A 22,838-nucleotide genomic window follows, 5' to 3' on the forward strand; every position below is an offset into this window, starting at 1 on the left:
TTTTTAATTTCATCAACAACAGCAGCAGCAGCAACAAGAGGAGGGTGTGATTTTCAACAGCGGATTGAATTTCATCAGACCCAACTCGCGATGCTGCGAGAGAAAATAAAGAAATGCCATTGGATATTTATTCGATTGTTTTTATATAAGTGTACTACACCCAAGACGATGATGGATGGTTATTCAATTTTCAGAATGATCGTTTGCAAATGGAGACTCTCTCTTTCTCTGCAGAGATTTTCCCTTTTCCTCCGTCTCTCACACTTTCATTATTATAATAACATGGTGTTAGAAATCGAATTATCGTCTATTGTCATGTAATGAGCCGGTTTTTTAGAACAAAAAAGTATTTTTTCTTTTAGTTGGATGGTTTGACACATTGAGATCTCTCGCCTGTCGGATCCAAACCCGAGAGTAACACACCAGATAACTTGCGAGTGACGTTGATTGTAGACAGCTTCCACTTTATGTTATACCAGATGTTGTATACCAAAACTTTGAATTCTTATCTATATACCAGTAAATAACAAAGAACAAGTTTTCGAATCTGAATAGTCAACTATATACTTTCTCTAAAATGCTGGAGGCTCATACGCATCGTCGGAGAAAGTGGACGCATGTGAAAGGGAATGCATAATATAAGAACGGAAAACATGCCCAAACGGGTTGTATAGTAAGCCAGAAAAACCGGTCACATTCTAGGCTACCCTATATACGTACTATATATATATAGGGTACATATATATATAGAGGGAAAACCTCAAAAGTTCAAAGTCAATAAAAGATGTGTACCTATACAAGAAATCTATAGACTAATGAGTTCCTGTGTATTCTTCGCCGGTCGGAATTGCTCCGGCGACATGCAATCCAACAGCAGGCTAGTTCCTTATATCCTTTGTCAATGAATCGACCGCGGGAAAATTTGATACAACTCACGAAAATTCCTAAGCAGAATATCATTAGATTTAAATTCAAACGCACATCGAAGAGAGCCATCGGTTTTCTCTATAGGTATTATGTAGAAGGGGCGTAGCGGAAAAACATTTTGAATTTTTAAGAAACAAAAAAAAATGAACATCACGATGGCGGATATACGGTGATTTTCTCCATCCTCGTTTTGTTTCGCTTTTCAATGAAGTACAGATTCAGAGGTACACGCCCCTCCAGTAATTTTTTTTTTTTCTGTTCCTTTCGCCTATAGATTTCTGGCGACAACAATCCCGCCAACACGTTCAAAATGCTTTTTTTTTCCAATCGGTTAAACCAGGCAGTTCGTGATTACATACCGTTGTGCACGAGTATGAAATGCAGTGAACGCCCATAGGTTCGGCTGTACTCCTACGTTCCGTTGACTCATTTTTGCGGTTTTCGTCGGAAAACAGGAAACAATTTTTGGAATTTTTAAACATTATATCGATAACGATCCCCTTTTATTATTGTTCCCCCCCTCAAGCTGTGCTACTAGCAAGTTATTATAGCTACTATTTTATTACGCATTTTATTTCAAATGCGTCTCCAACAAAGGAAAAATTCGCAGTCACGCTTCCCGAAAAATTGCGACATTGAAATTCAAAACCCCCCGTTTGAAAAATGACTCCCCTTCAATTGTTTGACGTTTGCCGCTTTCGTCTTCATTAATTTTCGTCATCATCATTCACGAGACTTTCTACATGTTCAGACACGTCAAAAGAAAGCCAATTAAATGCTACTTTTACGATTGAGTTTAAATGACACGTTTCCTGTAAGGGAACCAAGCAAAATTAAAGCCGAATGCACACGCTGTGTGACATGAGACAACAATAAAAAAAAAAAAAGGGAAAAATTCTGTAGGTCAAATTGACATGGGTGAGAAAAATGCGAAGAGGAGCCCTCGATTAGTACAAATGAGGACTGCAGAAACATTGTTTTGAGAGGGGACAAAAAAGTTGGATGCAGTGAATGCGCGGGAATGAGGTCACGGGACTGATGGTTTTACGCGCATCACGCCCTATTTCTGCTGCCGTGAAATATTTAGTACACGACGACGTCGAACAGAACGTCCATACCTTGTAGCCTAAATACACAATTGTTTTTCCATCTAACGGAGGATTTAGAGTAAACAGTGTTACAGCAGCATGCGGTTGGCTTCTTTTCGTTCCGATTCTTAATTCTTTCCTCAATTTATTAGATATTTAGATCATCAGTCGGCCGAGAATATTTCTGTTTGAAATAGCCAGATTTTAAATGCACTCAAGGATTACCAGCGCATTATGTCAAAAGGCTTATAGGCCCAACACGTGTATAAGGTTTCAGGGTAGTAACCTCAACACAAGTAATACTTAATATAGTTATTCTCTCAAAGATAAGACTCTTATCTGTTTCGGAAAAGAAAAGACCACCCGGTGCCATTTTGAACATGTAGAATGTACAATAATAATACGTAAACGTCTTTTCCATTTCTTCAAAAGAAAAATGTATATAGGGAGAAGATAAAGATTATGTTTTGGTGTGCTATATTTTAGGGATTGTGTGTGCAAGAGACAAACCTTCTTCATTGTGTAAACTTGGTCGACACACAAGGTGTGTTATCACGTCCTTCTTTTTTCTGAAGGGGAGATTGCATAACAAAAGGGCCAGAAGCTATATGATTATATTGCTTTCTTACGTACAATAGACCTTCGGAGAAGAAATAAAGCGCACATACAGAGAATGGGGAACGCCTTTACGTCTGCATTTTTATGGGCGTTTTAAAAAAATATGCAAACGCTCGATATTGTGTATCAAATTTCCTTATAATCACAACTTTCGCTAATATTTTTTTTCTTTTCGTGATTTCAGAATTTGACCTACTCCAATGTTGTTCTCGATAATAACGAGCAGCTAAAATGATCTGGCGCCAGACCGAGTATGGATAAACCTCATAGCCGGGAAACAGACATATGGAAATAGAATATAATGCCGAGAACCGTCTGTTCACCCCCTATACGTTCACGCTCCTGGATGAGGGGAGGGGTTGCATGTAGAGACAAAATGGCCACGCATCTGTGCGTGTAAACGTGTTTAAAGTTGTGAGACTCTAAATTTAGCATCAACAAGGAAACTCCAGATAGCACGAGAAAGCGAAGAAAAATCTAGACGGGTCGTGTCAGACGACGTTTGCACTGCACAACCAAAATCTAATCGTGCTGTGAACGGTGGCATTGTTGTACTAGTCTTTGAAGAAGCGTGATAACTTTTACTGTGATCATATATAATTTGATGAGTGGGATGAAAATGAATCGACCGGAATCGCCGGCCAATGGAAGTAAAGTGTGCGCCGTGTGTCGTGCAAAAGCCTCGCAAATGTGTGGCGGATGTGGTGAAATCGCTTATTGTGCCAAAGAACATCAAAAACAACATTGGCTAATCCACAAAACCCAGTGCAAACCTTACAAAATAGTCTTTGACGAGAAATTTGGGCGGTATGCGTCCTTCAGAATTTTCTTTACAGTCCTTATGTAATTGTTGTTCAATTTGCAGTTGTATGGTGGCATCGAAGAATATCAAACCTGGAGAAATAATATTTAGAGAAAAGGCAATTATGACAGGACCGAAACAAGGTTGTCTGCCATGTTGTCTTACGTGTTACACGAGTTTGGAGAATGTTGAAGAAGCCAGTCTTTTCCGATGCCCTGGATGCAATTTTCCATTTTGCCAAGAGAAATGTGCCAAGGTATACGAAACATTGCAAATCTAAGCTTTTAAACAAAATCGTAACCGTTTCGGCAATTTTGACCATGGAAAAATAACAGAACTCTGTACACAGCGAAGCAGAGTGTTCGGTTTTAAGCAAAACAAAGTCCCGCATTACCATAACTGACATGACGAAATCGCACCCAGTTTACCAATGCATCTCTCCACTCAGAGGTCTTTTGTTGAAAACGACGCAGCCAAAACTATTCGAGGTAAATTTAGGGCGAATATTTAAATAATGTAGCTCCTAAAAGACTAATGAAAATTTAATTAGCCATTCAAAGGACTCGAGGATCACAATAACTTGCGTCGAAAAACGGAATTCTGGGGCGTCTACCAGGTTAACGTCGTCGAATTTCTGCACAAAGTTTGCGAATTATCGGATCAATTTACCGAGGAGGAAATCCATTCTGCCTGTGGAGCTTTAGACGTCAACGCCTACGAAATCCGGCCTCCCAACAGTGGCCAGCAACGAGTGCTGGGCGTTTTCCCACTCGCGTCCATGATGTCGCACAACTGCGTGTCCAACATGAATCACGTCATCGACGGAAAGTAAGTCCCTGAATTTTACGATTAAATCACACGACATTAATTGAATTTCCAGTTATCAGATGACTGTCCGAGCTTCTGTTCCTATCATGAGAGGCGAACAAGTATTTTCAAGTTACGCACTGGCATTAGAAGGTAAATAGATCCAATTGCGATTGCAACATGGAATTAAATTTAACCGTCAATGCAGGAACAAGAGAACGTCGAGCTCTGTTGCGCCAGAGCAAATTGTTTGAATGCGATTGCGCTCGCTGTTCAGATCCAACGGAATGCTCGACTTACTTGAGCGCCCTTCGTTGCCAAAAATGCTCCACCGGTTTTGTTCTACCCATCCGGCCACTAGAAGAAAAGGAAACTCCATGGCAATGTTCGCAATGCTCTTATAAGCTCACGGCCATCGTAGTCAATCGAGTGGTCGATAAACTTAAGGAAGAGTTCGAGGCCATCGGACCTAATGAAGTGGAAAAGTACGAATTAAGTAATAGATGAAGTTATTTGAATTATTTTCATGGATGATGAAACAGGTTCGAAGAATTCCTCAAAAGGCACGCCACACTTGTTCATCCCAATCATTTCTTGTTCACCAGTGCCAGACAATCATTGAGTCAATTATACGGCAGAGATGAACGTTTCTTACTCAACAGTTTGACGATGGAACAGCTGGAACGGAAAATTTCCATCTGTCAGCAATTGTTATCGGTCGCAAATATAGTCGAACCTGGTCTCACTCGAATCAGAGGTTAGTCCTTTTAATCACAACAAATGAACACTTACCTGGATTGTTCAACTGTATACAGGAGTGACGTTGTACGAAATGCACGCTCCAATGTTGTTGATGGCCAGAAGAACGTTCGAAGCTGGGCAGTGCACCTCTGCGGAATTCAAAGAAAAGATCGAAGCCGTCCGGAGTATCTTGGCTGAAGCTACGAGAATCCTATCGCTGGAAGATCCAGCCTCGACGGAAGGAGCAATGGGCACGGCGGCTGTTCAAGCGCTGGACCAAATCCAGCGTTGGATTTCTTCAATGTGACATCTTATTGAGAAGAATAAATTCAATTATTTGACTCAGTTATTTGAGTTGCGAGTGACGTACCCATTCGAAAGACGATGGTGATTTGAAATTCGAGTTAACTTACCTCATCAAATGAGATCCTCACTAAAGCTAATCGCATTGTCGTTTTGTTTGAGAAAATTACACAGTTAGTTCTACAGTTTGTTCTACAATTCATCAGCGGTATACATACAGACGTTTATCTTTTAATTTTAAACCTTTTCGTAAGAGAGAAAAATAAAAATGGCAATAGATGGGTCGTTCAAATTGCAACTATTACCGAAATCTGACGTAATAATTGGAGACACCCACTCGTCTTGGACGCTGCCCAGGAAATGATAAAGCACACTGTCCTTAAAACCAGATGTCACCTTGGAAAGTTCGTCCTGGCGATCAAAAACTGAAAACGACACGTGCAGCATAAAGGATTTTGTGTACCCACACCTTTTTTTTTTTTACCTTTCATTTTATCGATTTACGGAAGGTGTTTGAAACGAGGATGGGAATACGAAAATTGCTTACGCATGAATAGAAAATTTGAGAAAAGTAAATTTTCAATGGGTCATTTGGAAGAAGAGGAATGGCGATCTTTCCGCTGTTATAAAAGAAACTATCTTTCGATGGGTGATGAGGGGTTGAAGGCCACAGAAACCACGGGAAGGAGATCTTTAATGACAGATGTGAAATTTAGGGATTTTGCATTATCCTTAGACGAGTATATCGATCATTTATTCATGACAATTATTTGCTGAATCGCATCAGTGATATGACTTAAGACTACATCAGATATAAACGCGGTTGTTGTATGTTGATGGTGTGGGCCAATCTTTTTTTTTTAGTATAAAAATTATGATTTTGTTACTAACTCCTGCTGCGAGTGCATTGGCAAAGTCTTTTCATAAACTAAAAATACGATTTCATAAAGTCAATGCTTAAACCAAAAAAGAATGAATGTTTGATTATAGCGAATAATTCCCGAGAGCAATCTGCGAGATGCCCCAACTAAAAATCTTAACGTATAATTAACGTAAGATTTCTTCACGAATAAGAAGACAGCTTTTTCTTCGGATTGTATTCGGATGTAGTTGATCAATCAACGCGTCTCACAAAATAATCGACGACATTTATAGGACTGAACAAAAGATATATGATAACCACAAGATGTAGCCAACAAATCGAGACGGCCACATCTATAATGGAACTAACTGGCTCTAAAAATCTTGAATCAACTAAATTAAGCTCATCCGTAAACTGTGTGACAGCCGCCATCAGCGCGTTTCACGTTCCCCAACAAGGTTGTTTATTATTTTGGTAGAAAGCGCATCGAAACCGCACGTGTCGATGAGACATACGCCTAAAAATAGCCGCAAACAAGTGCGACGTGGGAGAATGCAAGATATTCACGACGGCTCGCTCGATGCGTAGAATCCAAGTAAACATCAATAAAACAAGACTCCAGTTTCACAATATCCTATGCAACAATCGTCTTTTTAAACCGTTTTCTACGATCGGGAGCGGGGGAATCTTGAGGTATTCCGTCTGAGGTTGTCGAAATGGATGAGCTTACGACATTGTATGTCGTCGAAATGATAAAATTTGAAACTTGTGCGACTTTATGTTGTCTAGCCAATCATCGACGTGGTGATGTGTGCCAGCAAACGAACTCATCTTGGCCAACGCCTATATGAAAATAGAATTTCCTTTTCAATTTTAGCCCGACTGCTGTCCGTTAAAATCAAGACAAAAAAGAATAAATAAATCGCTCTCACGTGTAAGAGTTTTGAAACACAACCAAAATAAAACGGGATTTCGTCCAATGGCAGTACGAGACGCAATATGCCGAAAAAGTAGAGGAAATTTCCAGACGCTTCGTATCAAAGGTCTACATATTCCGAGGCTGTCGTGCGGGAACGTCAGATCTTACGCTGGCAGGTCGCAATTCTTTTTATTCACCAGTACACTTTGGAAATTGATCATGAATCGACCAGAATCGTCAGCCAATGCAAGTAAATTGTGCGCCGTGTGCCGTGCGAAAGCCTCGCAAATTTGTAGCGGTTGTGGTGAAATCGCTTACTGCTCTAAAGAACATCAGAAACAACATTGGTCATCTAGTCATAAAAGCCAGTGCAAACCCTATAAAGTTGTGTTCGACGAGAAATTTGGACGGTGCATCTCCTTCCATAATTTTCCCCTATGTTCCTCATTTAATTGTTGTTCAATTTGCAGTTGTATGGTGGCATCGAAGAACATCAAACCCAGAGAAATAATATTTAGAGAAAAAGCAATTATGACAGGACCGAAACAAGGCAGTCTGCCTTGTTGTCTTACGTGTTACACGAGTTTAGAGAATGTCGAAGAAGCCAGTCTCTTCCGGTGTCCTGGATGCAATTTCCCATTTTGCCAAGAAAAATGTGCCAAGGTAGATGCGAAAGTTATACAATTGAAAATTTGATTCAAAATAACGATCGTTTCCCGCTGACGTCTTCAGAGCTCCGAACACCTTTCAGCAGAGTGCCTCATTTTAAGTCGTGCCAAATTGCACGTCACCATCAACGACATGAGCAAATTTCATCCGATTTACCTCTGCATTCTTCCGCTTAGGTGTCTTTTACTGAAAACCACACAGCCTCAATTATTTCAGGCATTCAAATGTTTTGTACACAACAATTTACCTTATTTAGAACTTGCTTAAATGTGTGATTAGGCATTCAGCGAACTGGAACACCACAACGACCTGCGTCGGCAGACTGACATGTGGGACGTCTATCAAGTCAACGTCGTCGAATTCCTTCGCACAATTTGCGGCGTGGCCGATCAGTTCAGCGAAGAAGAGATTCACTCGACTTGCGGAGCTCTAGACATCAACTCGTACGAAGTCCGGCTGTTTGGACACAACAACAGAGAAGCATTAGGTGTTTTTACGTTAGCATCCATGATGTCCCATAACTGCGTTGCCAACACGCATCATGTCATCGATGCCAAGTGATGAGCATCACCGTCACCTTTGAAATGAAACAGGTTTTATTTTTGTAATTGCATTTTCTAGTTATCGGATGACCGTTCGAGCCTCAGTTGCAATCAAGGAAGGCGAGCAGATATTCGCTAGTTATACTTTGCCTCTAGAAGGTTCGTCAGTCTAAACACGCACTGCAAAAATGATCGTTTTAAAAATGTACCTGTTTTTGTTTTGTTTTGTGCTGTTGATGCAGGGACGATAGTAAGACGATCTGTGTTGCGTCAGAGTAAATTGTTTGAATGCCGTTGTCTTCGTTGCTCCGATCCGACGGAATGTTCTACTTTTTTGTCCGCTCTGCGTTGCCCGAAATGCCCGACTGGCGCCGTACTGCCCATCCGGCCACTGGAAGAGAAGGACACCCAATGGCAATGTTCTCAATGTACTTATCAATTAACAGCTGCCATAGTGAATCGATTAATCAACAAAATCATGGAAAAATTTGAAGCTATTGGACCTAACGACGTAGAAAAGTATAAACAATAGAAAACTTTGAATTATTTTTGCTTCTTCTTGACGGATCAATTCACCGAATAGATTCGAAGAATTTCTCAGTCGATACGCCTCACTGCTCCACCCCAATCATTACCTGTTCACTAGTGCCAGGCAATCATTGAGCCAATTATACGGCAGAGATGAACGTTATTTACTCAACACTTTAACGATGGAACAGCTGGAACGAAAAGTCTCCATCTGCCAGCAACTGATGGCTGTCGCGGATATCGTCGAGCCTGGACTCACTCGAATCAGAGGTTCGTTTCTTTCCAAACCCCGAGTTTTATCTCAAACAAATCCATTAATGTTCAAGTGTTGTGACATTAGGCGTGACGCTGTACGAAATGCACGCCCCAATGTTATTGATGGCAAGAAAAATATTTGAGGCGGGGCATTGCACGCCCACCGAACTGAAGGAAAAGATTGAAACCGTTCGCAGCATCTTATCGGAAGCGACGAAAATCCTCTCACTGGAAGATCCATCGTCAAGCGAAGGAGCCATGGGTATGGCAGCTGTTCAATCCCTGTGCCAAATTCAACGTTGGATTCTTACCATGTGACAAACGTACTGGCAAGAATGTCGTCCACCAGCAGATGCCCCAATGTCAATACTGTCTACCATTGTCCATAACACAGTCTGCCTTTTGTTTATGCCACGTTTCAGTCTAACAATAGAAAAGCGTATTAACTAGAGGATAACGAGAACAATAAATGGCCAGTTGCTTGACCTTTCCCCACGTTTCATGGCTGACGTTGAATCACGTTCTTTTCATTGCTCAACTGTGGCTGGAAACAGCCCGACGTCAAAACATCGGGAAGGTAAGAAGGACGGGGACGCAATTTGTGTCTTTTACTGAACTCTTCCCCTTTCGAAAGAAAAAAGGTTGCCAAACTCTTGGTGCTCGTCGTTTAGAAGAGCAGGGGCGTGACAAATGATGTTCTGAAACGAATGAATTAAGACATAAAACACGGTGGAAACTAACCAATAATTAATTGTGTTTCCTCATTCGGGAGTCAAACATTAAAACCGATGATTTATCACGCTAAATAAATTGCATATTCGTTAATTTCGCAAGAGAGTGAAACCAGTGAACTGTAAGGTATTACCTGATGCTGGGAATGTTTGGCGGGCCACGTCGCACGTTCAAACTGCGACTGAACTCACCGGGAAAACCGGAGAAAATAGAGCCCGCCCACGGCACGTTTTACGTGTTTTTTTCACCCAACGACAATGTCACGAAACGTGTTGAAATGTGTGAATTCCTCAATCGCACTGCGACGCAACAAAAAGTCGAACAAAACTCGTATACCTACGTGCGGCCTCACTATTCAGACGAAATGCGGAAGATGGCCGCGATTTAGTGAAGTTGACGGATGAGTTGATGACATTGTTTGCCGCTAAAAAAAACATTTGGCTCTTCATTCCAAAGCTCATCGCCTCCGACCAACGTGAGCCAATGAAAACAAACCTTAAAAGCTAGCCCCTTGACCAGAAGAGTGAAGTAAAGATACAAAGAGTGTTTTCATTTCGAACCACGTAGGCACCAAGAAGAGTCGCAAGTTTACGTCCAGCATCCGGGGGTTATTGGTTAGTTACCGTACTTGACTGAGGTCAGCATGAGTCTCGAAGAATCGCCAATCACTTGCAATTTGTTTCGAGCAAAATCGTCGCAAATTTGTGTCGGATGCGGAGAAGCGTTTAACTTTGAAATGGAATACCAGAACAAAGAATGGTCCACCCACAAGACGTCCTGCAAACCATACCAGATTGTTTCCAACGAGAAATTCGGACGGTATAAGAAAAGCGTTACAAGTTCCTAAATTTTTTAATATTTTCAAAGATGTATTGTGCAACAGCTGTTTAGTTGCTACGAGAAACCTAAAACCTGGAGAAATTATTTTTGGAGAGAACGCTACCATCGTAGGGCCGAAACAGGGATGCCGGCCATGTTGTCTTAAGTGCTTTACGAGTCTAGATAGTGTGGCCAGTCTCTTCAGATGCCCTGGATGCAATTTCCCATTTTGCCAAGAGCAATGCGCCAAGGTAATTTTCTAACTGATGTTTCAATCTCACAAAACTGTCAATCTATTTGAACAGAGTCCTGAACACGAAGCGGAATGCGTCGTTTTGAGCCGGGCAAGATCGTGCATTAGCATCAACGATATGAGCAAATCCCACCCAGTCTACCAATGCATCACTCCGCTCAGAGGTATTTTGTTAAAAAATACACAGCCGAAACTGTTTGAGGTATTTGGCAACCGGTTTTTTTAATTAAAGACTTCCAAACTGAATTAGCTTACCAATTGATAGGCATTCAGTGGATTGGTGCATCACAATGATCTACGTCGACAGACGCAAATGTGGAGAATTTATCAGGTGAATATCGTTCAATTTCTTCGCAACGTTTGTGGATTGGCCAATCAATTTAGCGAAGAAGAAATTCACGCGGCTTGCGGTGTGCTGGACGTCAACGCCTTTGAAATTCGCCTGCCCGGTAGCAAACGTCAGCAAATATTGGGCCTTTTCCCCATAGCATCCATGATGTCTCATAGATGCGTATCGAACACGCATCACGTCATCGACTCCAAGTAATTTGGGCGTCAAATTTGCATGTACCGTGAAATAGTAACTGATTCAATACCGAACGTTCGTGTAGTACTTACGAAATGACCGTTCGTGCCTCAGTTCCCATCAAGAAAGGCGAACAAGCTATTCACAACTTACACCCTTCCGCTAGATGGTACGTTTCTTTCCCGCTCGAGTAAGTTTCAATTAAAAGTCTATAAAACTATTAAAATATAGGGACGAATGATCGGCGATCCGTTTTACGTCAGAGCAAAATGTTCGAATGTGATTGTCCCCGTTGCTCAGATCCGACGGAATGTTTGACGTTTTTATCAGCTCTACGTTGCCCCAGATGTCCGATTGGCATCATGCTTCCAATCCGGCCACTGGAAGAGAACGAAACCGAATGGCAATGTTCTCCCTGCTCTTATCAATTAGACGCAGCTGTTGTGACCCAATTGATTGACCAACTGAAAGAAGAATTTGAGAACATTGGGCCTAAGGACGTTGACAAGTAAGTGGCGAATCCATTAGACGAAGTAATTTTTTTTTGGTTTTTGTTTCAATCGATTTACGAATTAGGTTGGAAGAATTTCTTAGCCGAAACGCCTCGTCGCTCCATCCCAATCATTTTTTGTTCACGAGTGTCAGGCAATCTCTGAGCCAACTGTACGGCCGAGACGAACGTTACTTACTCAACACCTTGACGATGGAACAGCTGGAACGTAAAGTTTCCATTTGTCAACAGTTATTATCCGTCGCCGATGTAGTCGAACCTGGGCTCACTCGACTCAGAGGTCTGTCGCACTTCCTAAAAATAGTTTTTTTAAAATTTCGATTCTGTTTTTAACCGATTAAATTAGGAGTTACCCTTTACGAGTTGTATGCGCCGATGTTGTTGCTGGCCAAGCGGACGTATGAAGCTGGGCATTGCACGTTGGCGGAATTTAAAGAAAGGATCGTTGCTGTTGAGGCCATCTTGTCGGAAGCGACAAAAATACTTTTGCTCGAAGATCCAGCCTCAACCGAAGGAGCTGCTTGTGCTGTACAGGCCCTAAATCAAATCCAACGCTGGATCGCTTCCCTCTAATTGCTCTCCATACCGTTTATTTGCGTCATTGAAAAAAGAGAAAAAAAAAAATTATAACACGTATACAATGGGGGGAATTGATTTCTTATCGGGGAGAGGCAAAGACGGACAAGAATTTGCACACATACAGACGCACAAAAGGAAAAAGAAAATGTTTTGCTTGTTTTACAATCTAATCTTTTCGTCATCTCCAACTGCACCCTCCGACGCTTTTCCTCTCGTTTTCTATTTGTGTTTTCTCTATCGCGAAAGCGCTTTCGTTAATAAAAAAAAAAGGAAAACAATAAACGACACTCTTCACGAGGCAAATTAACAAAAAATGGATATTCAGCGCGTCCACATATCAAGTAAGGAAAATGAAGGGAGAAGAAATTGATGTGTCAAAATCTGTACATCTTCGCAAATCATCAAGTCGCGAAATGTTAGTTGCTGGAGGAGAGACATGAAAGCGCTGGTCGCCTGAACTATTTGACTTTTCAAATTAACGGATATTTTTTCGTAATCTAAATAGAAAAGAAAAAAAGGATGCAAATGAAAATAATTAGGTAATCGCTTCCAAGCATTTTAAATGGGGCATTCGATATGTTCGTGTATCCCCCTAACCACTGCATGTTCAACATTGAACCGACACCAACACAAGAAGTTCCATATCGGGTGGGAAGTCATTTTTGAGCTTTCTGGAGTTGTAAAGTCGACGAACAGGAAGGAGAGAAAAAAAAATACGAAAAATGAAGAATGAGGGAAGTAATTCGGGACGATATAACAAACAAATCACGACACGCTTGAAAAAGAAAAATGTTGGATAAATTAAAGTGAAAAAAAATTGGGGGGTATGGGGGCGGAGTTAGGGGGAGAAAAAACATTAGCGACGAAGAGATCGTCACGTTCCCACCTCCAATTTCTTTTAGCTCCTATTGAATTATTATGATTATTATTCCTATGTTTAATGTAAATTTTCTTCTCTTTTGAGTAATATAACCAAAATGGACATCTTTCATAGTCCTGATCCTTTCTGGGCCTAATTCGTCCATCCTGAAGCTCACGTTTTTTATTTGGGAGACGAACAAAAAGACGATCGATTTTTGTTTGCAAGATGTGTTATAAAAGGAATATGTTTTAAAGTTATCTCGCTTTTACTTAAGGCACTGAATAAAGAGGGCGAAAAAAAAGTGTTAATTTGGGTAGGTAGCAATAAGAGCAACCGAAAATTTAGGAAGAAAAAAGACCTAGATGACAAAAGTAAGGAATAAATCGATGAAAAAACTTGGAAACCTAAAACAAGATAAAGAGGAAAGTTTAAAAAAAGGGGGAAAAAACGCAGCTTTGAATGGGTCACGTTGCTAGATAAAGGAATTTAGGGTTAAGGGGCAGGGAAAGAGAAATGTAATATACGTAGGTAAAGGGTGTCTCTTGTAGGGATCACCAAAAGGGCTACCCGAAGAAAAAATCCAAGAGGAAAGAGGAAAACAGATTATTGGCTATTATGAACTATACAAATTTCACAGCTCGTTGAATTCTTATTCTTTTGCATTTTGGCTTCGCATGGGCGTTGGGAGGGAAATGAGCCGAGGTTGAGACCCAATTTATATCTAGCGTAGTAATAGAATTAGTAATAGTTGTAATAATAGTCCAGTGAAACTATTGATCTATCGCGAAGGCGAAAAAAAAACAAAAAACAAAAAAACACACTGTCGCATCATAAATGCGGCGGTAGCGGAAAATTGCTGGGATAGAAGTGCTGACTGGACCCGGGAATAGTCGCCGCCGAAATGGACGGCGACTCGTCATGCCAAACCATTTCTTCGACATCAATGTACTCTTGTGGCAACTGTTGCGACGCAATAGGATTCAAATAGAATCCAGTAGTCCTGGAACACGCAACTCCATTGGATGGTTCGGCCGTTTCTGCCAATGGCTGGCGATGTCCGCCGAAAGGAGTCGTCATACTATGAGCTTGGGAGAAAATTCCTTTGCGAGGTGATCGCGCCTTTATCACTTGCGGTCGATGCATCTCCTCCAGAACAGACGGTGCAACATAAGTAAATCCCTGTTTAATACATGTTTTTTTTTATTATCAACGAAAAAAAAAAACATTATGTTTGACTCGGATTTACGTGGAAAACCATATTGGCACTCTCACTGAGAGTGGAATCGTCAGGCGAATCGATCGGTGTCTGCTTGGTGAAACGGGTATCGAATTGAGACACGTCGTCGGCACTAGCCTAAACATTTGGAAATTGCATAACACGAGTCAGATAAACTGATAAGACGATAGAATCAAGACAAATAAATGCTGATAGTTTACAAGGCAAGGTTTAAAGGGCGGTTCCAGTCTGCGACAAGCCACTTCATTCCAGTCAATCGTCTTGAAAAATGGGTGCATTCGTACGGGCTCGCCGTCTGCTACTGTACTACCCAGGCGCGAAACAACACCTCTCTGTATCGACGAAAACATGGATCATAAACTAAATTATTTGAAACAAGGGAAAATACACTACCCACCTTTAACAGCCTGCGAATCAAATCACGGGCGTCTGGCGTTAAATAAGGGGGAAGGTTCAATTTTCCCTTCAGGATTTTCTCGATGGTTTTCTTTCGATTTTCAGCCGTAAATGGGGGCTAGAAAAGAAGAGGATAACTTTGATTGACGGCCATTGGTCAAATGTCAAAAGCGAAAGATTTTAAAATACATACCGCTCCAGTCAACATATCATACATAAGGGCGCCAAGAGACCACCAATCTACTGCTTTTCCGTGGCCACTCCTCGTCAAAATCTCCGGAGCCCTATTGCACATACGCACACGACTCGCCGTGATTAACTGGGTCCAATTCATATTTTCTTAGTTCACTGACTTACATGTATTCGATCGTTCCACAAAATGTGTGCGTTACGCCTCCGTCTTCAACAGATTCTTTGCATAAACCAAAATCGGTCAATTTGACGTGGCCGTGTGCATCCAATAAGATATTCTCAGGTTTCAAATCACTAAGGTCAGAATTCGTTGGTTAGACAGAAACACAACACCCATAATTCAAGACGGAATTACCGATAGATGATGCCTTGGCAATGGAGATGCTCTAAAGCAAGAATGATTTCTGCTAGATAGAAGCTTGCTGTGTCCTCCATAAATATTCCTTCACGTTCAAGATGCATAAACAATTCACCTCCACTTAGATACTCCAATATTAGATAAAGTTTTCCTCCGGTTTGAAAGGCATAAATAAGGTCGACAATGAATGGATGCTTGACTGCCTCCAATATATTTCTCTCTGCTTTGGTGTGTGCTGTGTCTTTTTGATTGCGCACAATTGTAGCTTTCTTCAAAACCTTCATGGCAAAAATGTGGCCAGAATCCTTGCCTGTCAGCTTTCTCACTTGGAAGACTTTGCCATAACCACCCCTCCCCAATACACGTCTCAGTTCAAAATCCTGAGGCCCTGTTTTTTCTGCACCAGGGTTTACTGTAGTCTCAGAAATCTGAACAGCCTCAACATCTGGCGAGCTATAGGTAAACACATAATTGTGTTGTTGAAACCTTCTATAGTGGATGTATAATATAACTTAATCTAGATCATTGGTGCACTTACTCCATATAGGAAGATGGAAGCAGGAATGGTTCCTTGTCAACAAGCTGGTCTTGCTAAATGAACAAATATGGAATGTGAAATCTTATTCCCAAGCTACAGGTCAAACTTGACCCTGAATCGAATTTGAAAGCAGCTTACTTCAACTTCAATCACGTCGTCATCAGACTCTCCGTCAAGCTCCACGTTGTTTCCATCCAAATCGTTGATATCGATGTCAAAAACTCCAGCCATTTTGGGAAATGAACGAAAAACTTTTACATTGAAAGGTAAGATATAAAACGTAACGCCTTGAGATATGAAATACTATGACGGCTTCACTGGATGAATCAACTCTAATTTCTCAAAAACACAGACTAGCAGAAGGTTTGTGAAGGGAAAACGTAAGCCACGAGTTAGCCAGTGAGAGCAAATGAGCAATATATAAGATCAACGTTGCCTCTATCGGGAATTTTAAACAATTTCGCAATAAGCAACGTTGAAAATAATCAATTATTAAAATAAGTTTAGGGTTAACTTAAAGTTTGTTCTTTTTAAACGTTTTTGTTACAGTTTATTTTATTTGAATGAAAACTTGCAACTTCTTAGCGAAGCCTAGGGGTTCGACTAAACAACTTTTCAAGGTGAATGTTTACAATTTTACGTGAGTTACGTTCGGTACAAATTCAAGGATGGCTCATTACAATCCATCACAGAAAAACCCGCCTTGGGTTCGAAATAATGGTAACAACAAGTTAATAATTGCAAAGAACTATTGAAGATACTCGAGATCAAAACAATTTGGTCCAAATAGTTAATTTTTCTGATTCTTTTTAATGGCAGTTCAGCAACAGCCAATGTTGGCACAACAAATGACAGTTCAGTCTGTTGCGCTGAGTCAGCCAGCATTGACAACCACTCACCTGGCATCCCAAAATCAAATAGGCCAAGTCCAGTTAACACCAGCCATACAAAGCCACCAGGTTCAGATTCCGATTAATCAAGCACATCTACTGTTAAACCAGCAGTTAACTCCAGCCAGTTGTACCTTTGGACAAGTCCAAATAAATCAAGCACAGTTGGCAAATATAGCCACATCCCAACATCAGGCAACAACTCATCAAACATACTTCACACCCTCAATTAGTCTACAGCAGGTCAGTCTATTAATTGATTTATAGTATATAAACCTCATCTTTTAATGTTTTTAATCTAGAATGTTGGTATTCCTCAAGGAACTATTCAAATTCAACCGGTAGATATTAGAAGTAAATTTCATAGTCAAAAAAATTACATTGTTATTCCTTTTATCAGTCAAGTTTAGTTATTCCCACCTCCATATCGACAAGTATTGCGCCACCTGGCTTGGCTATGCCTACGACACTGTCTTCAGTCCAGGTCAGTAATGGTTGGCAGAAGGAATTTGTAAAAAGAATGTGTTATCCAAGATGCATATTTTGTCATCATCACAGAACTATACTACTACGTATGCGGTAAATCGATCGTGTGTGTCTCAACAGCAACAAACTACAGTTAAGCAACGAGTCTTCAGTGGGCTTGTAACGAAGTTGCACGAAAATTTCGGCTTTATCGACGAAGATGTGATATTTCAAGCTAGCGTTGTCAAAGGTACTGCGCCTCAGGTAGGAGATCGCGTCCTGGTAGAAGCTTCCTACAATGGATCCATGCCGTTCAAATGGAATGCCACACGGGTTCAAGTCATAGCACCTCCGGTGGTACAACAGCAGCAGCAACAACAACAGGCACCTCAGAAGCTCCTCGCATCCACTACATTCTGCCAGAATGGTAACCAAATGTCCTTCAAAACCGTTCCAAACTTGCCAAATTGACCATTTACCTAATACGAACTTTATTAATTTTTTTATTATAATTTTTTACCCTGTTTATTTCATTCTTATAAAGATGCGACCAAACAAATGAATCGGGATTGGTCCATCCGTGGAAGGCCGACCGCAAACGACTATCGGGAATCGGATCGGGCGACTCCTAAAAGCCGAGACTCGAGAACGCGGGAGAGACGCAGCAGGAGCAATAGCAGGAGTCCGGGTCGTAAACGTAGCCGTAGCCCACAGAATTCACCACCGCCTCGGCGAAGGATTCGGGCCACTCCTCGCTATTCTGTACAGATTCCCAAAGTCTCACTGGATTGGTAAAACACATGAATTTTTTTTTTTGGGGGTTTAAACAGTTTATAATGGACTCTCATTTGTTATGTTGGGTTTTCAATGTTTCTCTTTTCAGTCGAGAAGCCAATCTGCTGGAACTAAGGCGCCGTTACAGCCATATGTATGTGCCATCTGATTTTCTAAACTCCATCTACTGGTGGGTCGATTCCTTCCCCATCCACCGTCCTCTACCGCTAGACAATCCGGTTTCCTTCCACATCTTCGACAAAGATGTTGAGCCTCCAACAGAAAACACAGCTGTCTACGAACCATCTGATGCCGACTACGCCTTCAGTGCCAAAGTCATGCTTCTAAGTCTCCTGCCCATGAACGAGTTTCTTCGTAAATGCTGTCCAGAAGACGATAAAGAAGATTTTGTGCATCCTGCTCGATTGATTCGATTCTTGGTTGGCCATAGAGGCAAGAATGAGACGATGGCGATTGGCGGGCCTTGGAGTCCATCACTGGACGGTGCCGATCCCAAAACAGACCCGCAAGTGCTTATAAGAACAGCCATTCGCACTTGCAAGGCCCTGACGGGCATCGACCTCAGCGCTTGCACCCAATGGTGAGTAGCCGCCGAGATAACACACCGCTTAGGATTTTTGATATTTCTATTTTTCAGGAAGTGTTGTATTCTACCCGGTAAAACGAGAGTAGTTGTTGCTTCAAATTCTAATCATATTGATTTTCCCTTCCAGGATGAATCGTGTTGCTCAGTGATTGTCGAATATTTATAGTCGATGGCCATCGCATCTGTGCTAATTAGTAGAAAATGATGATTTTATCCGTATGATTAGGTACCGCGTGGCCGAGATCCGCTACCATCGAGTCTCGTCCATGAAAAGTCGCATTGAAAGTGTCCTGCTCTTTGTGCCAGATGTCTGGTCGTGCGTACCCACCGCCGGCCAATGGGAAACTATCGTCCATTCTTACATGCAACCCTCCAATGAACCAGTTGAAGCCGATCCAGAAGCTAAGGCATCGCAGACTACTAATTCTTCTCACTGTTTTTCTTTCTGTTTTGTCGTTTGGTTTTTGATTTCGACGAGCAAACTTTTTTATTTATTTTATTTCGACCGAGCTGCATTACGACGATTGACTTCTTCCAGATTAATGCTCTTTTTTCGATTGTGTTTGTATGAAAGATTCAGAGATTTACATCCATTTCCGTTTGTGTTGTTTTCCTTTTGTTCAGATGGAAGAAGAAGAGCCAAAAGAGGACGCGGTTGATCCATTAAAAGAAGCTTCTCACTATTCAAAAATTGAGCCAAAAAATCTCAAAGTCAGTAACGCGATTCCATAACTTCCTTAGTTAGTCTAGTAGATACTCATCTTTTTGTCTGTTTCAGTTCAGCGAACTCAAGACGGAATTGGAGGCACGGAATTTGAGCAGTAAAGGGATGAGGATTCAGCTTGTCCCGCGATTGACGATAGCCTTAAAGGGTGAGGCAGAAGAGGAGAAACGTAAACGGGACGATGCTCAACTTGCCGAAGAAGAACAGCAAGAGTCGGGAAGCAGGGAAAGTTCTCTTCCGGCGGATGAGACGGATAGTAGCCGGCGGTTAGATTTTGTCGCCTCACCGCAGATTCTCGTCCATCCATCCCGTACGGCCAAAGGAGGCAAGTTCAGTTGTTCTCTGGTCAGCCTCTCGGTTCTTCTGGATTATCGGCTGGAAGATACCAAGGAACACACTTTCGAAGTCTCACTCTTTTCTGAACTCATCAATGAAATGCTGATGCGCGATTTCGGTGCATTGGTCTATCGATCGGTTGTCAATGAATATTTGAGAAAAGAAAAGAGGGACAAGAAAGAAGACGAAGAGACGGAAAAGAAGAAAAGGAAAGAAATGAAAATCGGAAAGCTAATGAACAACGCTCCGTTACTCTTAGCTTATTGCTACTTTGATTTAAGTCATGCCAACTACATTGCCAGCAAAGATTTGGAAGATCTATTCCTGACGTTAGGACTACAACTATCACGAGCTCAGGTACACGATGCTAAATTTCTTTTTTTCTTTTTTTAAGTTGTTCAAATGCTGATTTTATTCTCAGGTCAGGAAACTACTTCAGAAAGTGATCACGGATGATTGCCTCCGCTACAAGAAACTCACTGAAAAAAGTGTTTTGATGGGCAAAGAAGAGGAAGATCAACCAAATGATGTACCGTTAGGTAAAAGAATTTGCCCATGTTTTATCGTCTTAAATAACGTAAGTTTTATGCTTTCTGACCTATAGGTAATTCGCCATGTGAAGTTACAAACGGGAAAGAAATGGCAAGCGACTCAGTTGGATTGATCTTATTGAACGGTGTTTACGTCAACGTCGAACAGTTGCTCTTACGGCTGGAACAATCCGAGGAATCTAGGAGGGAAAGCGAACTAAAGTTTAAGCTGGCTCAAAATCAATTAGGTAAAAATAACTTACCTTGACATTGAATCTTACAATTTTTAAAATATTCGTCCCGTGCAGCAATATGCCGAGTGGATTTGACCAAATCGACAGAAACCAACTCCTCGTTGTGTCGACAATTGGAAACGGAAAAATTACGGGCGGATTCGACCACTGAAGAATTGACGCGGCTTCAGGTAAATAACGATTTAAGAAAAACCGTAAAGTAAGATGTTATCTACATTCTTGCATTTTGCTTTTTAAAGGAATGCGTCAACCAATATGTCCAGGGTATCGGCAAGATTCAGGCAATCAGCAATAATCTTTTAACTTCAAAAGGAGAAGTGATTAAAGAGGGGCAAATACCGTTAGACTCACAAATACTACAGTCAGAATTTCTAGATAAAGCAGAACATTAAACGTTTTCACGTATTTTATAATAACAATCTCTGCCTTTATTCGTTTAATTAGATTCTACAGTTCCAAGCAACATGCATAAATCCTTGGATGCTAAAATTATATGTTTTTAAATACTTTTTCAATAGTTAGACAAAAACTCTCAAGAATTTGCAGTTCAAGTTGTTGAAACTGAAGAAACAGAAAGACTTGGCTGACCCAATGAGGGAAAAATCCAGATAATGCTGACATACGAACCTTGCATATAGGGGATTGACAATTAGCAGTACCGTCGGGTATCATCTGAAAGCTGTTAGGATTCTTGATTTTTGATGGAAATAGAACACGGTAAGAGTAGAGGAGTCAAATGTAGCATTGGTATAGATAAGTCTTGTTGCTGATCTTATTAGTCAGCTTATGCCTTGACGGGGATGTGGCAATTGCATGCAGATGGTAGTTTGTAGATATCGATGAAAACACCCCTGCGCTCATCGCAAGGGTCGAAAGAGAGCATGCGATGGACGGTGTGCTTTTGAAGGCATTTGCTGAAGTGGCAAGGAGCCAAGGTGCGGCAAGCGGCTTCTGGGAACAAGCAAGTCTCTGTCCGCTGGGTCTGCGTGTAGGTGGGCCAGGCGATGTCCTGGACGATGACACGCCATTCACCAGCAGTGTTCTTGGCACGAAGGGGACGAGAATAAGCGACGTCGCTGGGACAGATGAAACCTTCACCACCGACCCAGTTGCCCTCGTCGAATTGCTTTCCTTTGTAGAAAGAGTAATCGAATTTCTCCTCTTGTTCTTTGCTGACTCCATCGACCAAATCGTTAGCGGATTGGTCGGCAACGTCAGCGTATTTCTTGAGGACTAAAGGATCGTAGTCGATGGCATACTATTGAAAAGCAATTATAATTTAGTTAAGGCGATTAAGTAGAAAGCCAAGAAGAATGAGCAGTACCTTGACTTCGTAGACGGGGTATTCCTCGTCAGTCAGACACCAGTGACCGGTGGAATTTTCAGCGCATTTAGGAGCAGCTTTAGTGTCACAATGCTTGGGGTAGGCTGAGTAAGATGGGTATGATGGATCTGTACAAGATTTGGAAATAGCTTACGAAAATCAATGGAGCAAATTTAAAGTAAAATCTCACGGGCGGGTTTGCTGTGCGATGGATATTGTTGCTCAGGATATGGCGGCTTGTTGGCCGGATACTCTGGTCTGTAAGCCGGCCTTTTATTAAGATGATAATAAAATTATTATCATAGTTTTAACGTATCTCGTCTTCATCAACACAAATTGGTTTACCTGTACTGCTCTTCAGCAGTTAAATCTTCGGCCCATGTACCAACGGCGCAAAACAACAAAATGACCTGTAACAAGCACAGTATTATTGCGATACAAAACCTGTTGATGGTTGCGTCTGAACGTTCTGCAAAACGTTGTACTCACCACTACAAGGGACATGCCGAATAATTTAAGATGTACTGGCAGTTGGAGCACCTTGGATATTCTGTGTTTCATACAACAATGGTCTCAGGCTTTTATAGCCAAGCTGGCTGTTTGACGACGCCTCTTTCCCATTTTGAATCACCCCAGCCCCAATGGAAGCAGTTGGGAGGTCTTTGCGCAAAAAAGAAATCAAGTAAAACATTTATTCTTTTAGCTCTCACCTCATTTAAAAATTGCAGGTACTGTTTTTGTTAAAGCAGGGTCTCCAGCAAAGAGCGCATTCCCTTTGGCAATCGTAAATTAGTTTAGTGACTGAACTGCTTCACATTAACTGTGTGGGTCTTCCCATAATGAACCTGGAATTAAAGAACAGAGTAGATC

General features: G+C 41.4%; 6 protein-coding genes across 6 annotated transcripts; 4 read left to right on the top strand and 2 right to left on the bottom strand.

The window, feature by feature from the left end:
- Positions 1-2,637: 2,637 nt before the first annotated feature.
- LOC123477058 (SET domain-containing protein SmydA-8-like) lies at positions 2,638-5,471 on the top strand. Its single transcript, XM_045180288.1, has 8 exons — positions 2,638-3,440; positions 3,499-3,691; positions 3,771-3,923; positions 3,986-4,263; positions 4,316-4,395; positions 4,451-4,727; positions 4,785-4,999; positions 5,058-5,471. Exons 1-8 carry the CDS (start codon positions 3,238-3,240, stop codon positions 5,288-5,290), a joined length of 1,632 nt encoding a protein of 543 aa, XP_045036223.1. The 5' UTR covers positions 2,638-3,237; the 3' UTR covers positions 5,291-5,471.
- A 1,623-nt stretch (positions 5,472-7,094) lies between these two features.
- On the top strand, positions 7,095-9,577 carry LOC123477057. Its single transcript, XM_045180287.1, has 8 exons — positions 7,095-7,477; positions 7,538-7,730; positions 7,800-7,952; positions 8,016-8,293; positions 8,358-8,437; positions 8,521-8,797; positions 8,862-9,076; positions 9,147-9,577. Exons 1-8 carry the CDS (start codon positions 7,128-7,130, stop codon positions 9,377-9,379), a joined length of 1,779 nt encoding a protein of 592 aa, XP_045036222.1. The 5' UTR covers positions 7,095-7,127; the 3' UTR covers positions 9,380-9,577.
- Positions 9,578-10,144: 567 nt separating this feature from the next.
- LOC116931738 (SET domain-containing protein SmydA-8) lies at positions 10,145-12,788 on the top strand. The gene is given in 9 exon segments (XM_032939375.2): positions 10,145-10,612; positions 10,677-10,863; positions 10,918-11,067; positions 11,131-11,408; positions 11,477-11,528; positions 11,530-11,560; positions 11,623-11,899; positions 11,968-12,182; positions 12,249-12,788. Coding segments are annotated over 9 exon segments (1,593 nt in total). The 5' UTR covers positions 10,145-10,436; the 3' UTR covers positions 12,476-12,788.
- Positions 12,476-16,474, bottom strand: LOC116931739 (ribosomal protein S6 kinase beta-2). The gene is made up of 9 exons (XM_032939377.2): positions 16,203-16,474; positions 16,065-16,117; positions 15,524-15,979; positions 15,334-15,462; positions 15,170-15,260; positions 14,978-15,094; positions 14,781-14,912; positions 14,590-14,697; positions 12,476-14,522 (listed from the first exon to the last, which is right to left on the bottom strand). Exons 1-9 carry the CDS (start codon positions 16,293-16,295, stop codon positions 14,172-14,174), a joined length of 1,530 nt encoding a protein of 509 aa, XP_032795268.1. The 5' UTR covers positions 16,296-16,474; the 3' UTR covers positions 12,476-14,171.
- A 119-nt stretch (positions 16,475-16,593) lies between these two features.
- On the top strand, positions 16,594-21,054 carry LOC116931734 (cell division cycle and apoptosis regulator protein 1). The gene is made up of 14 exons (XM_032939368.2): positions 16,594-16,784; positions 16,884-17,197; positions 17,257-17,295; positions 17,355-17,438; positions 17,513-17,846; positions 17,964-18,210; positions 18,303-18,794; positions 19,027-19,207; positions 19,425-19,511; positions 19,579-20,217; positions 20,282-20,399; positions 20,465-20,638; positions 20,699-20,814; positions 20,884-21,054. Exons 1-14 carry the CDS (start codon positions 16,733-16,735, stop codon positions 21,034-21,036), a joined length of 3,030 nt encoding a protein of 1,009 aa, XP_032795259.2. The 5' UTR covers positions 16,594-16,732; the 3' UTR covers positions 21,037-21,054.
- On the bottom strand, positions 21,050-22,813 carry LOC116931740 (neurotrophin 1). The gene is made up of 6 exons (XM_045180289.1): positions 22,701-22,813; positions 22,458-22,628; positions 22,314-22,378; positions 22,159-22,238; positions 21,969-22,096; positions 21,050-21,902 (listed from the first exon to the last, which is right to left on the bottom strand). The coding sequence occupies exons 2-6, from the start codon at positions 22,527-22,529 to the stop codon at positions 21,429-21,431; spliced, it is 819 nt and encodes a 272-aa protein (XP_045036224.1). The 5' UTR covers positions 22,530-22,628; positions 22,701-22,813; the 3' UTR covers positions 21,050-21,428.
- Between the last annotated feature and the right edge of the window lie 25 nt (positions 22,814-22,838).

This window comes from Daphnia magna, linkage group LG10 (assembly GCF_020631705.1).
Source record: "Daphnia magna isolate NIES linkage group LG10, ASM2063170v1.1, whole genome shotgun sequence".
In the NCBI taxonomy this organism is placed as follows: Eukaryota; Metazoa; Arthropoda; class Branchiopoda; order Diplostraca; family Daphniidae; genus Daphnia; species Daphnia magna.